The sequence below is a fragment of the Pangasianodon hypophthalmus genome, chromosome 17, assembly GCF_027358585.1.
Source record: "Pangasianodon hypophthalmus isolate fPanHyp1 chromosome 17, fPanHyp1.pri, whole genome shotgun sequence".
Lineage (NCBI taxonomy): Eukaryota > Metazoa > Chordata > Actinopteri > Siluriformes > Pangasiidae > Pangasianodon > Pangasianodon hypophthalmus.
In genome coordinates, this window is record NC_069726.1 from 19,152,105 (window position 1) to 19,167,803 (window position 15,699).

The following is a 15,699-nucleotide window of genomic DNA, read 5'->3' on the forward strand; positions in this document are numbered from 1 at the left end:
TAAGTGTTCAACTGAGTTGGGATTTGGTGAGTATGAAGGTCGTAATATATGATTTATATGATTTTCATCCTAATCAAGCCATTCAGTGAATTCTTGTGCCCTGTGGATGGGGTGGAGTTATCTTAGCAGAGACCCCACCCATCAGGGGGTGTCAGTTAGATGTACTTTGTATTGATTTGGGGATTATCAAATAGCAGCCAGATGAACAAGTGAGTTTACTCTGGACCAAAATCATCCTCCAACACATTTTTGGGTTAAAAAATTAAGTTTCCTTTCAGCGAGTAATACTGAAATGTATAACTATAGACCTATAGATGGTACCTGGCCCAAATGGTATTTCCTCAACATGAGGTCAAATGTAATTGCTAACCCCTGCTCTAAAGAGACGAGTGGACCCAAACCATGCTCCAACAAAGCCACCGGACCCCCTCACTCAGGTCCAGCATTCAGGCACTATCCTGTTGATACACTGCATGCTATGCACTCACCTACTTGTCCAGAATGCAGTAAAAGACACCTTTGTAGACCTGTGTATGTATGTATGTGTGTGTGTTTTGCTCTACTGAACCTTCACAAATGAATAGGTCTTATAGTAAGCGCTTTATGTGCTGCAACCCTACTATAATTTACTTGTGTAGCTGTGGACTGACTGTTCTTCCTGACACTCTCTGACACCTGAAGAAAATTGGCACTTGTTTTTCCTTATATATCACACTAATGCATGAACGTCATGGTCATTTGAATATGACCCTATTTGCTGTGTTTCCCATAAATCCAAACCCAGATGTCATTTTAGTCACAGTATTGAAACCCAAGCCAGTTAAGCAGAATGAAGCTCCTGACACCCATCAGCTCCTCTTTTCCTCTTGCTATCTTTATCTAAAATGGAGGTTAACTGTGCTCAGTGGTTTTATAGGATGTTAATAGCTTAATGCAGTACACCTGTTTGAAAACATCCTCGCTCATTATGTTTCTTCACTCATTTTATTCAGGTTGTTAACGTTTGAAGTTTGCGTCTTAGGTTTGACACTGGAGCTACAAAGCTAATGTAGCTAACAAGCTTATAGCTTCCAGTTTAGCATTGTGTGAACGTTTTTGTTGAGGTATTCTATCTCAAACAGACTTGCTCATGTAGCTTTGACACATTGTTTTCTATATAAATGGACAAAAGCATGTCAGAGAGCTAAAAACACGTTTGCAGTCATAGTTCCATCTTGAAGCTAATCACTTTCTTCCTCAGCATGTAACGTCATCTCAGTGCCACCATCAGGCTGAGGTAAGAGACGCAGCTTTCAGATTTACAAACTTTGTAAGCAGTTTGGATTATAATATGGTTCCAATTTAATTGTTCTAATACTAATTTTAATACTAAATACACTGTTTATGCACAGATGGTGTAGCTAAGGCATGCAGTTGGAAACTATAAATATCCTTAGCCTCTTAGCTTGGTTTGGAAATAAGAGACCAGAGAGAGATACAATTTAAAGTGAGTTTAAAGCACTTTATTTGGCATTACACAGTGTGAAATATTGGACATTGTTTTGCTATATGGTTGGACCAAAAACACACAAGTTAGCTACACGTTAATGGATAGGAGTCAGTCAACTCAGCAAACATATTACACACTCCTAATAAATGTCATGTTATTGTAAATGAAGTAGACTCGTGGCTTAGATTTCTGCTCCACAAAGCTCCAGAAGGATCTTTCGGTAATCCCCTGATGTGTCCCCCTGAAAAAAAACACACACAAAGAAATAAAGTACATTTAACAGCAGGAACAGTTTTCACATAAGGCTGGGTAATGATTTTCTGTGCACCACAGGGACTAGCGGTCTGAGCGTTGCTTCATCAGTTATCCTGGGGAGAGGCGTCACAGGAGAAATCCTGAGAAGATCTGAAGTGTGTTTGAATCTTCTGTTCATTTCTTTTATTTCATGCTGTGTATTTAATTCATGCAGTAACACATGATGCTTTTTGGCTTTTTTATTTTAATTTTGTTTGAAAAGACAAGGCTTTGCCCAGTCTTCCTGTTTATACTCATCCACCTTCTTTGATTGACAACTTAAGTTACTTGTTCAAGAAACCACAAACCCTTTAGGCTTTCAGAAGTTTTCACAAGTCTCTACTCTGAATGTGAATGCTCTATTAGGGGGAAAAGTAGTGTACCATGTGCCCAGTGTTGAGCCTTTTGAGATAATTTTTGTCTTTCCTAACGAAGTACACTACATAGGGTAAAAGTAGTGCAGTTATGTGTGTATTAGGGATTTAGCATTTGGGATTCTTTATTGTTTATATGTGTTACAGAGGGACTGAAAGTAAAGCACAAGATGTCTATGGACCAGTGATTACACCAGATATTGATTAAGTACAACTGTCTGCCAATCAGGACACACTATACTGCTCTCAGCCAATCAGAACACACCTTACTGCACATTTCTCAGCCAAATAGGCAAACTGGATACAGGAATAAAAGAAAACATTGTGTGTGTGTGTGTGTGTGTGTGTGTGTGTGTGTGTTACTCACCTTGATGAAGGAGTTCAGAGTTTTTCCGTACATCTTCAGGAACTCGGCCTTGATGTCTATCATGTCAATCTCAGCACGAGAAACCATCACTCTGATCAGGATGCTGTCAGTGGTGCCTAAACCCTACACACACACACACACACACACACACACACACACACACACACACACACACACACACACACACTTCAGTACGTTCCCTTTTTAAAAATGGACTGTGTGGATTGATCCTGTTATTTCTGCTCTACTTATTTTACCTTCATAGATTTGTAAAGTCTCTCAGCGAAGAATGCTGGCTTATTCTTGAGGCACCTTACTGCAGAACAAAGAGACACAACACACACTCATTACCCTGTCTGAATAAAACTGAGATTTCTCACACAGCTACATTATGGAGCTAGTGTCGAAGGGAGACTCAGGCCAGAATCAGTCTGAATACTAGAAAATCTTCTTCTCATGACAAAAATTGTGACTCAGATTTTACAGAGAACACCTGATCTGCAGTGGGTTGAATTAGTATTATTTTGTTGTTGTTGTTGTTGTTGTTGGTGATGGACATAAAAACACAATAACTATACAAAATTTGACCAAAATACTGAGGCTGATAAATGCATGCTAAATGATAGTTTTATGCTGGAATGAATGTTCCTTTAAATAACAGATTATTGAGTAATAAGGATGTGTTAAGGAGAAAGACATTTGTACAACTAATGAAATAAAATTCCAGACCTATGGCAAGGAAAACATCCTCCAGACAGCCAGACATCTCCCTCTTAATGCTGTCCTCAATGTCCCGGCCTGAAATCTGCTGGTACTCCTGAAACACTACAACAGAAAGGGGGAGAAAATACAATTATTTTATTTACAATTACAATTTATTTAAAAAAAAAACACTTGCAACTTTCTACCACAAGGAGTCAGGGTTGAGTCTATGATTTTTAATACTGCTGTTTAAACTCCTCTGGTCCCTCTGCGATTCATCACTGTACTCCCTGTATTAGTGCACTACATACAGTGTGAAATTAGTGCACTACAGCAGAGGATCTCAAAATTTTTGGAGTCAGGGACGTATTCCAGTGTAAATCCCAAAATACAGATAAATCAACCATTCCAATATTAGGCACATTAGGCAAATACAAATCATCAGATTTATCTACTTGAGCCATTACAGCTTTTTATTATTTTTTTTTAAATATTCCATATGAAATGAATTATTAAAACCATAGTTAGGTTCAAATGAATATTATTTATATAGCTGATAAGGGAACTGGATGACGGTGAGCATTATTAGATATAAACCTAGCCATGATGAACGCACCTCGAAGTAAGTGGTTCCTGTTCCTCACACACAAGATGGTGAGAAACTTGACCTCGTCTGTTCCCCAGCGCGCCTCACCCGCCTCAAAGATCTCCTACAGAACAGCAAGCATCAACAATGTGTTACATAAGAACACGGAACATTATTGTGTTTAATAATGCACATTTTAGTGGCATTCATTTTCCATGCTCACCTTGGCATCCTGCTTAGCGAGTGCCTCATCCACCTTGGTGCTCTCATCTCTCCCGGCCTGTAAAAAAGAAAAGAAAAGGAAAGTTGTTAGTCATTAAGAGACGAGAACAATTAACACTGTAGTTTATTTAGAACTGATTTTAAATTACTTTTAATTGGGTTTAAATCTCCTAACAGCATCAGCACCTTCATTTATGTGAACTATTCATTTTTTCTTCTTATTTCTATCACAATTGTAATTTTACAGTCATTTTTTTTAAATAGTAGTAGTAGGAACAGGAATAGGAGTAGTAATAGAGGGTGTCTGAAAAGTCAGGACCCAATGGTTGGTTGAGCAAAATCCGCAAAAACAATACAGTGGCTGAGAAAATGCGTAGAGTGTAAGGATGAACATGAAGGACATATGCTGTAAAGAATAAATACAAAGTTATCTATATGTAGTTTAACTGTCATTGGTTCCTGGCTTTTCAGACACCCTGTAGTAGTAATAGTAGTAGTAGAAGTAATAAGAGGAGGAGGAGGAGGAAGAGTAGAAGTTAGAGCAGGAATAGGAGTAGTAATAGAAGTAGTAGGAAGAGGAGTAGGAGTAGCAGCTTCTTGCTCCTTTAAGAGCCCTAAAGCTTAAAGGTGTGTGTTGCACAATGCTGCAGTTTCATGTAAATCTATGCACATGTGCACTCATTCGTTCAGGAGGACTGAACACACCTGTGCAGGTGCACTGTGGCCTCAACACTGCATCTGCAAGGCAAAACACACCGGCAGGATGTGTGTGTGTGTGTGTGTGTGTGTGTGTGTGTGCTGCATGGTGCATTACCGTGGCCAGAGACACCAGGACCCTCTTAAACATGCCAGATGTGTCTCCGGAGATATCATCCTCCAGATCACGATCGTACTCTGCCATCGTTACAACATGATCAGACAAGAACACAAAGCCATGCATCATTTGCATATCAAAATGCATATCATTATGCAAAAAATATCGAATGGACACAGGCCTAAGGAATAATGTTAACCTAACACACCATGTCACCTGAGGTCAGGTACATCAGGTGTGTCTTTCAGTCTCAGTAAAAGTGTGGCCTCTGGGGGTGTCAGTCCCAGGAGAGAATGCACAGCCTCCCAGTTAAAGCTGAACTGCTTGCACAATAGTGAATCTATATCGTATCATATCGTCAACTTAGAGTAACGTATCATAATGTATCGTAATGTACCAAATCTTTGCCTGCCCTACCACATCACTGATCACAAATCAAGAAACTCAAGGACACCTCTACTAGACTACTAGTCTAGTTCTAAAATCCCTGAACATGATTCGAACATGTTGGAAATGTATATGAAGGATGTGTACCTTTCTTGTAGGTGGCAGTAAGAGCTTTAACTTCAGCGTTGCTCCTTGAAGCCAAAATCTCAATCAGACACGCTTCATCAGTTCCAGCACCCTGAAATGAACATACCACCAGACACTAGCATGAGAATTTAAACAAGACCTCATCCATAACCTTAGCTGTGTTCCTTTCTGGAGAACACAACTGCATTAGCTGCATCCTTCATTTTAACCAAAAAGGAGACCACTGCATTTGGAATGCTGTTCAGTGCCAATGCAGTGCACATCATAACTCATCATAACTCATTTAGCTCATGCCATTTGTTTATTGTTTATTATTTATGCTAGTTTTTCCAACTGGCTCCCCAGCATATTTTTCAGCTATTGAACACAGCTACTGCTCATTAAAGACCCCTGACTTCTGGCAAACTACAAATAGAAAAACACAAATACAACTATAATCTACATGACGGGCTTATCAGTAATAATGACTCTGCATGGAGCAACAGTTTGGTCACCATGTTTGATATGGTGAACAGAATTAACGGACTGACTACACTGAGAAAGAAACGTGCAATGCTTCCTAAAACGGGTTCAGATAGCAGCTGCCTTTGTAACATAGTGCTGCATGAATAAACATAACTTGATAATGCAGAAAGGATGCACTCACCTTGATGGCGTTTCTCAGCTCATAGGCATCGTAAACGGGCGCCGGCATCAGCAACCCACACACGACCTTCTCGAAATTACCGGTCAGCTCCGACTTTATATCATCTTCCAAATTCTAAAAGGCATCAAAGCAGAGAGTAAATTTTAACATAGTATGTGTATGAATGAGTGTGTCTGCAGGTGTGTGTGTGTATGAATGTATATATTTTAGCTATATTAGGGATGTAACTGAATACTAACATGTTATTCAGATTGAACGAATATTGTGTTCTAAATGACTACAAATACAGATAGACACTATTTTTTTTTTATTTTTATTTTTTTTAGAAAGCTTGCCAGAAAACTTCATATTGAGAATAGAGGTGTGCATCTGGATCAGTCATGCAGAAGGAAATAACAAAGGGTGTTACTCTCATGCACAGCTTGAAAGGTGTGAAGCTGACAGCAGGCACTTTTGCCAGCTCTCAGTGATATTCCCACTCTAACTACATCTCAAAAGCCACAAAAAAGACCTGAAACTAGGCCAGAAAGTCTGGACATTGGACAAAGGAGACACATTTTTCTTCTTTTTCTCAGTGTTTGCAGGGGAAACAAGTGGTGTACACACATTTCTGTGCCCAGGGCAACATCCCTGCTGGGGTTTCCAATATAATCATTTCTAAAGTAACCATTTAAATCACTTTTAAAAATATTAACTTGCACATTCATTGTGCAGTTTTTGTCGGTCTTAAATGATCATTTTCCGTTGTTATTAAAAGAAAATCTTCTAGGAAAATCACACAGGCATTATATTGACAAGACCTCATTTAAACCCCATTTTGTACATTCTCATAGCATGTCCACTGAACTTTTCTGATCTTTCTGGAACGTACCAAACCCAAAACCCGAAGTAAATCTGATAAAATATTATCATGATTGGAGAATCATTGCCGTTGCTCACATCACTGAGGAAATACTCACTCATTAATTCACTCACTTCTGGCTAAATTTCTTGTTATTAAGGTTTTGTAAGTGATGTGACAGAGCAGGTGATGATGTGACAGAGCAGGTGCATCATGGACATTTTGACAGCCGGTATCTGATTACAAACTGAATTTTAAAAAATATATGAAATATATGTATGTTTTCTTAAAGTAGAAATTTCAATGTATATTATTGTCAGAAAAACTCAGTTTTAGTTAAAACTTGACATCTAGTTCAGGACTAAAGTTACGTTCTGCAAATTGCTATTTTGTTGTTATTTGTTCCGATCTAAATCATGCCCACTTCCAGTTTAGATCTGAATTCGAATATGGATACGACTATTTGGAGCACTAAACAGATATGAATACAGATAGCACACTGTGTTACAGCCCTAATCTGTATGCATATATTTGGATATGTGTGGTTGAATTTATATCCATAGACAAGAAAGATGCAAATATATTCAGTATATACAAAAACACACAAATGAATACACACACACACACACACACACACACACACACACACATAGAGACACACACATGCAGTGATACCCTGATATATGATACAGACAGATTTAAATGTTTTAGCAACACTGTAACTCAATACAGCCATCATAATACAGCCACTTCTTATCAAAATGTCAGAGAGAGCAAGTGAACTGAGAGAGACAGAAAGAGAGAGTGACAGAGAGAGAGAGACAGAGAGAGGTTTTCCATTTTCCTGTGTGTGTACATATGATATGTGAGGTGAAATGGCATCTTGAAGGATCATGTGCAAATAGTAGACAAACTTCTGCACACTGATGAACCCACTGAGAGACACCATTTGTCACATGAAGACATAAACGGGTTTTCAATTATACTTTAACAGCAGGGAGTGAAAAGCAGTGTTCATCACTAACATTAGCTAAGTTTAATAGGTAACTAGCCTGATACACACATTCTGCAGCTAAACATTTCTGGTTTCTACATTATACTGAGCAAGTATCTGTTTTAAAATGGAAAACAATGTGACTTTAGTGCTCTGCTCACAATCCTGACCCAAATACCAACCTATATAATCAGAAACAGACATTCAATAGGAGTTAATCATTAAAAAAAAACACACACACAGTGGTATGTGTTGTGTTTGCACGATTGTAACATTTGTGTCTAGTCAGAGACACAGAGACAAACAAGGAGAGAGAGAAAGAGAGAGAGAGAAAAAGAGAATGCAAAAAATATTATATTTACAGGCAAGAAAATGCAAATTACAGCTAAAGAAAGAGTGAAGCAAGAAAAGAACATGTGTGTGTTTCTGTGAGACGGGTTGCTGGACGTTTCCACCCAAGTGACTCACACTTTCTGTCCACACACACACACACAGGGAAATCTGTTCTTTCCAGATGCTTTGCAAACAGCATGACCTTCCTGGTTCCCTTCATCACATGCTTTGCTGTTTAAGCTGTTTGACTGTGTAAGATCACGGACATGTCGCCTGAGAGATCAATAACGCTCTACAATGTATTTGCTGTTCTTGACGAGCTGATAATAAACATCTGGTACTTCTCCTTTAACAAACCCATGTACACAGCCATAAATTAAGATCAGCCGCGCTTTTGTTATCGTGTTTCCTTGTGAACGGAGCATAAATGCAAATGCTGTAGTAAAACCACCATCTTCTGTATCATACAACTGACAAAGCGTGTTTGATTTCAGATGGAGATGTTAGTCACTGTTAATGAATGATCTTACCCTCTGGGAACTTCCCTCAGGGATCAATAAAGTACATCCATCCATCCATCCCTCCCTCCATTCACCTACCTACTGTGTAGATTTTACAGCAATACACCTGTACTGATTATGTTTAATATCTGCAGTCTTCTAACATCTTCTCATCTCAGTGCTGATCAACAGAAACGCAAATGAAAAAGAAAATCAGTTCTATCAGCTAAAAACAGCAAAAAAAATCTGACCTTTCCTACAGCAACTTTATACGCCTCCTTGATCTTCTGCCTCTGAGCAATCGTACGATGACTCAGAATGGAGATAATCGTTGCCTCATCGGTGCCTAAAAAAATACAACACATTAACTAATAATAATAATAATAACAATAATAATAATAATAAGGTAGGAGAAGAAGAAGAAGAAAATGCCATTTCTTTTTTTACAGCTCAAAGTAAAGATATGGGAACAAATACAGAAGCTAATTAAGCTCATTATTTAGTTATTCATAAACCATAATTCATAATTCATAATTTAACACAGTGAAACTAATATGAAAGTTCTGACAGTCAAGACAGTCAGTCAAAGGATCCTGGGAGTTTCACAGATTAAGCATAAATAGATAATGAATAAAACTCATCATCACATCTAAGGAAATGACAAGAAAACAGGAAACAAAAACAAAACAGTTTCTACAATTACAGGAAATTAATTTCTTCATCAAGCGAAAAGCAGAATCGCTAGTTCCTTAAAGCGATTTAGGTTACAAAGTTCACATCCTCTTTCAGATAAATGAAGAGAATACAATTTAAAATATCTCTTTCTATTAAACATCCAGCAAAGGTTTCATGGGAAAAAAAGTAAAAAAAAAAAAAAGGTTGGGTTCCAAACCATGGTGGAGAAAGTGCTGAAAAATGAAACTTTAGTGTAATTATTGCTGTTGTGTTAAAATCCTACTGAAAGAAAAAAATGGACATAGCGACTCAATTATAACTGAGTGAAAGAGAAAGAGATTCACAGTTTTTTATAAACGGAAGAATTTAAAAGTGAATTATCTGAACTGAACTTAGAAGTCAGGACATGTTTTTTTCAGCATGGTCTCACACTAAATTTGTAACAATTTGCATTTAATTTGGATGAAAAGTGATAAAGGTCAGTGTTAGGGTTGGGATGGGGTTAGCACTCACACCACTTCTTATGATTTCCTAATTATAAAATCAAATCTAAAGACATCACGCTCCCTTGTTTGAATTTGTGCAAATGTTTCTTGAAATTGTGCAAATTTTATTACATCATTTATGAAGAGCTGAGACTAAGTATGAATAGTTGGGGTATCTATACAAATTAAAAAAAAAATGCATTCTCAACTACTCATTAGTCAGAAGGTGATGTTTAATTCTCTATAGCAGTAGCTCTGACAATACTACAGGCTGTAATTTGAATTCAGATGTACTAACTGTGTGTGTGTGTGCAGTGTTTTGTTAACACACCTCACGATGGATTCAGCTGATGCCAGTTACAGAAGTCTAACTTCATCAGTGTGTCAACAACATGTCTCATATCACAGAAACGTCCTTCTGCTCTGAGCTCTAACGCAATTAAATGCTACAACATTTCACGTTGTGGTGTTAGCCCATGCTTCAAAAATTAGCCAACAAGTGTCTTAACATTCCAGTAAAAAAACAATGAGGTCACGTCTGCCACCACTCTCTCTCTCTCTGTTTGGCTTCGTCTTAACATGACTGTTGGAATAAAGAGGAATGAAAAATAGCTTGCAATGTTAATTGCATGAGTAATTAAACACGACAGGGCATGGTGATATAGGAAAATAATCAATAATGCAGTGTTGTGATGGAGCGGCGGCTGGTGGTTTTGAAAATAGGGAAAGCACATCTGTCTGTCAGCAGACGAGTCCAGCAGTACATGTGACGAGTCCAGCAGTACATGTGCGTGGTTACAGCACTATCTGTCCCGTCTGCCAATCAACTTTACTGTACCAAGAGAGCTGAAAGGACTGTTTTTACTCCCTGACTTCTCAGTTCTTCTCAATTCTCACTCTCTCCTCATAAGTTTCAAAATCAGGTCAACAATATTATCAGGTTCTGCCATAAAGTAGCTAAGCTGGTAGCTAAATTTGACTGAAGAAGGTAGTAACAACTAGCTAGCTAGACCTATAAATGTTGTTGTCGCTCTTCTTTCGGCTGCTCAGGTTAGGGGTCACCACAGCGGATCATCTGGTCCGCATATTTGATTTGGCACAGTTTTTTTGCTGGATGCCCTTCCTGATGCAGCCCTCCCCAGTTTTATCCGGGCTTGGGACCGGCACTGGGAGTGCACTGTCGTGTGTGACCCCAGTGGCTGGGGTCGGTTCCCTGGCCAGGAATCGAGCCCGGGCTGCGGCGGTGAGAGCACCGGGACCTAACCACTAGTCCTACAGGGACCCTTAGCTAGACCTATAAATAAACAACAAATTTCCAAAACGAATGCAAATAATTAAACATAACTTTACACTAATAATATATTTACAATATTTGCCATATTTACAAAGATAAAGCACGTCACAAAGTATTTTATTCCTCATATAACAGAAATTTGCCAAACCCTAACAATGTTTTATTTATTAAAGAACATGATGTACATTTTATCCATTTATGCTTGCCTTTAATGTCTCCGAAACAAGTTGGTTCCTGTTATCACTTATATTTATGGCATTTGACAGACACCCTTATCTCATCTCATTTATACAACTGAGCAGTTGAGGGTCAACGGCCCAGGGGTCATGGCAGCTTGGTCAGAAAGCCAATGTCTTAACCACTGAGCTACCAATACCACTGATGTTATAGCTGCTATAAACTGTCATTCCCTCACAAGCCTCTATTTTTTTAATCTTTCTTGAAGTTAATAAACAAATTGCAGCCTGTGTTGGTTTGACTGTTGACTGCACTGACACTGGAGACTCCTTCCATAAATATTACATAAACATCTCCTTTCGGAAGTCTTCAGCATATAATCAATTATATACTATTTTAAATCTGTTTATGTGGCGTATTCGCTATAGAAGTGCCTGTGTAAGTTGATATTATAGAAATGTATCAGAACAAGTGCATTAATATAAACCTTTAAACCTTGCTAATATAAAGCCAGAACCACTGTCACAGCTGCTGTTATAGAAAATTAATCAACACCTTCTGACCAATCAGAATTAAGCATTCAAACGCACTGTGGAACTGTTATGATGTCTGCTTTAAGTGATGATTAAAATATCGGAAAAGAATTGAGTTGTGGTGAAATATTAAATATAAAAAAGCAGGGAACTGTTTCCTAAAGAATCGAATGAATGATGTTGCATAAATAACAATTCATTACTATTTTCCCTCACCTGCTCCCTTCATAGCCACTCTCAGTTTCTCTGTGTCGATTTCAGCATCAAAATCCCGCTCCTGTGAGATTGTACCACGGTTTCCAAGCTAAAACCCAAGAAAACGGTTAGTGCAACTCAACCATGTGTCCGTATCACACTCTCGTACAGCACAATTGCCTTAACTTTTATCACAATATTTACATCAAGAAGAAATATTTTCATCAAGAAGCATTCCAGAAATGATATGTACACAATTTCCCTTTTACTCCACATGTAGTCAGTCAGCCAAGACATCTTTAGTGTGTGATGTTTGCTTCTTTTGTTTACACTGAAGCTGAATAAGCAGTCATGGAAGCCTCCAGCCTGGCATTGTGTAAACTTCATGCCCAAATCATCACACGCTTTATCTCGCTGCCAAAAATACCACCTACGTAGACAGCCTCCTCCCAGCGGAGATATGCGGGGATTAATGGAAGCTAAAGTGTCTACTATTAGTGATGGAAAATTTGGATCTTTTCAGTAAGTCAGATCTTTTGGCTCAGCTCTCCAATCGAATCGACTCTTTTGGATCTCAAATGACTCACTGCCAATTTTTTTTTCTAGACTGGTCAGTTTGTGATATTTTCAACAGTGACTGTATGACAAAATCTTATTTTACCGTTTAATCAACAAAATAACATTACATTGGATTTCATTTTCTAAAATGCAATTAAATAATTATCCTAAATCAACAAGGCACAACAAATGTACACCCCTGCAGTGTTATTGTGCCCTATCATATCAGTGCTTCATTAAGAACATTTATTGCATTTATCCTGATAACTGATCCATAATACACTGCCTCATACACACAGCTGAAAGTAAAACACACAACAACATTGCACGTGTTCAGCGTGGAAATCTATTGTGTACTGATTATGTGCACATTCTTATTTGTAATACCCGAATGAGCTAATCAGGATGTAATTCTCACGCTTTAGCTAACATGCATTTGGATTATGAAATTTAGAGTAACTCTTTGACTCACTTGGATGGTGACACATTTGTTATAATCTATTTACCTGACTAATGTAAAAATAACAAAAAACCCTGATAAAACAGTTTTTCACTTCTTCAGCCTGATGTAGTGATTAGCATAAAAAGCATATGTATTTCTAAATTACACTGTACAATAGTTTTGCAACATTACTTAAGCTAAACTTAACAATTTAACCTAACTGCTCTCTAAACACAGTATTGCAATATTGTTAACCAATGAACATTGATATTACTTATACAGTACTGGGTATCTTATGTTACGCATCTAACCAAGCTTACTATCAAGTTATCTAACACTGGGTGAAAGTGTAGATGTCATATGATCAAATTAGTGTCTGGCTGATGAGATTTAATTTAAGCACCACACTTGTTAACCTAGGAATGCCTGTCACTCAGCCAAATCAGGCTTCAGGATAGGCAGCATAAGAACAATCTTCTTATTGTCTTATTTTTCACAATTTGAATGAGAAGACAATGCCATAATTCTAAACCAGACAAGATTTTTGTGCAAGTGTGTATAACATGTCAGACAGAACTGTTGCTCTGAGTGAGGAATAACACATTAGCAGTGTAAAGTACTTTTAAAAATACAATACAATACAGTATCCAGTGATATCAGTCTGTTATGCCTAAATCACCTGTTCACTGACTGGAAGGAAAAAAAGACACGTGTATTTTGAATGTTATACGAATAACTGAAACTTACCGCTGCCATGATGTTACACGTTCAAGCAGGAACGACAGAGATGCACAAACTGCAGGAGAAAAGAAGAAGCTATTTAAAGCCAAGACCTCTAGTGTACTCTCTCTCTACCAGTCACTCCTTTTTAAAGGCGATGATGTCAGGAATCTCCCCTGCTCTTTCGAACAGCAGTGTAAACAAATAACAGTGCTGTACCTCCCTGGCTCAGGTTTCCTCTCATTAAGGAGCACATACACAGACACACACCTGTAATTACCTCCTGCCTCACCTTACACACAAAAACAAAAGGGTTTTCCCTAAACACCGCCGTAGTGCACGCACACACATACACACACCATTCAACCCACGTGAATCATTCATCACAGCGGGGTTATACGAACAGAGTTTAACCTGAAACAGAACTAAAGTGAGCGAATCACCATTTTGAGTGTGTATTACACCAAACACTGCTCACCATCTGCCTGAGCAACTGTCTCACTGCTAAGATTAATGGAGTGGTAATGACTGATCTTCAGGTAAGGACTACTGGTGTGAGTTACAGGGCAGGTGCAGCATTTCAACACACACACAAATCTATTGTGTATGAGATTATATAAATTGTTCATCACACACACACACACACATATATATATGTATGTAATGTTGTTATGTATTATTATATACCATGCATTATACATGCTGTAGGTTGTATGCATTATGTTATATTATATTATACCACAATGCTGATGAATTCAAATTGTTTAGTCTTGACTGTTTATAGTTACATTTAATGCTATACAACATCCTTGAGGCAAGTTAGTACCTGTAATCACTTGCGTTACTGCAGCTATAGTCGTTCCCTCACCAGCCTTTTTTTCTCTCTTTTGTAGTTGACAAAAAAACACTGCTTGTTATATTACCAAGAAATCATAAAGTGCAAAGTCCTGAATACTTTCCTGTGGAAAGTGCTAACACTGGAGACCTTCCATAAATGTTAAATAAAGTCTCTTAGCCTAAAACTTTTCCATAGCAGTGAGCATAGGGATTTCTTTGTTAAATAACAACATTTTTTAAAATCTGTTTATTTAGGCTTGGATCATATACAGCATCCGCCATACAAGTCCCTGTGAATGAGCTGTTACTATAGAAATGACTAAAAGACATTTCTAAATTACTATAGAAAAGATATTAGAATTGAGTGCATTAACTTAAACCTTTCGTTTGAATTACAGCTGAAACTATTGTCCGAGCTGCTGTTATAGAAAATTAATAACACCTTGTGACCAATCAGAATGAAGAATTATGTGTTTTATTTAGAGTGTAAGTAACACTGTAAGTGTTAATTCAGTACTGAATGTGTTTTTTAGAGCTGTACGTGGTAATTCAGTCCTGTAGGTGTTTTTTGGAGCTGTAAGAATTAATTCAGTACTGTACGTGTGTTTTCGGTGTGTTAATTCAGTACTGTACGTGTGTTTTCGGTGTGTTAATTCAGTACTGTACGTGTGTTTTCGGTGTGTTAATTCAGTACTGTATGTGTGTTTTGGGTGTGTTAATTCAGTACTGCACGTGTGTTTTGGGTGTGTTAATTCAGTACTGTACGTGTGTTTTAAATGTGTTAATTCAGTACTGTACGTGTGTTTTAAATGTGTTAATTCAGTACTGCATGTGTGTTTTGGATGTGTTAATTCAGTACTGTACATGTGTTTTGGATGTGTTAATTCAGTACTGTACGTGTGTTTTAAATGTGTTAATTCAGTACTGCATGTGTGTTTTGGGTGTGTTAATTCAGTACTGTATGTGTGTTTTGGATGTGTTAATTCAGTACTGTACGTGTGTTTTGGGTGTGTTAATTCAGTACTGTACGTGTGTTTTAAATGTGTTAATTCAGTACTGCATGTGTGTTTTGGATGTGTTAATTCAG

At 37.8% G+C, this 15,699-nt stretch overlaps 1 protein-coding gene across 1 annotated transcript in view; it reads right to left on the bottom strand.

The window, feature by feature from the left end:
• Nucleotides 1-1,480: 1,480 nt before the first annotated feature.
• Nucleotides 1,481-15,699, bottom strand: part of anxa4 (annexin A4) — a 17,013-nt gene continuing 2,794 nt past the window's right edge. Inside the window, exons 2-13 of the mRNA XM_026942791.3 lie at nucleotides 13,803-13,851; nucleotides 12,077-12,164; nucleotides 8,948-9,042; nucleotides 6,029-6,142; nucleotides 5,383-5,473; nucleotides 4,849-4,928; nucleotides 4,036-4,092; nucleotides 3,843-3,936; nucleotides 3,254-3,349; nucleotides 2,782-2,840; nucleotides 2,525-2,647; nucleotides 1,481-1,730 (exon numbers count right to left, since the gene is read on the bottom strand). Of these exons, the coding sequence (XP_026798592.1) occupies nucleotides 1,671-1,730; nucleotides 2,525-2,647; nucleotides 2,782-2,840; nucleotides 3,254-3,349; nucleotides 3,843-3,936; nucleotides 4,036-4,092; nucleotides 4,849-4,928; nucleotides 5,383-5,473; nucleotides 6,029-6,142; nucleotides 8,948-9,042; nucleotides 12,077-12,164; nucleotides 13,803-13,811 (966 nt within the window). The 5' untranslated portion in view covers nucleotides 13,812-13,851 and the 3' untranslated portion in view covers nucleotides 1,481-1,670. The remainder of the gene's footprint in view (nucleotides 1,731-2,524; nucleotides 2,648-2,781; nucleotides 2,841-3,253; nucleotides 3,350-3,842; nucleotides 3,937-4,035; nucleotides 4,093-4,848; nucleotides 4,929-5,382; nucleotides 5,474-6,028; nucleotides 6,143-8,947; nucleotides 9,043-12,076; nucleotides 12,165-13,802; nucleotides 13,852-15,699) is intronic.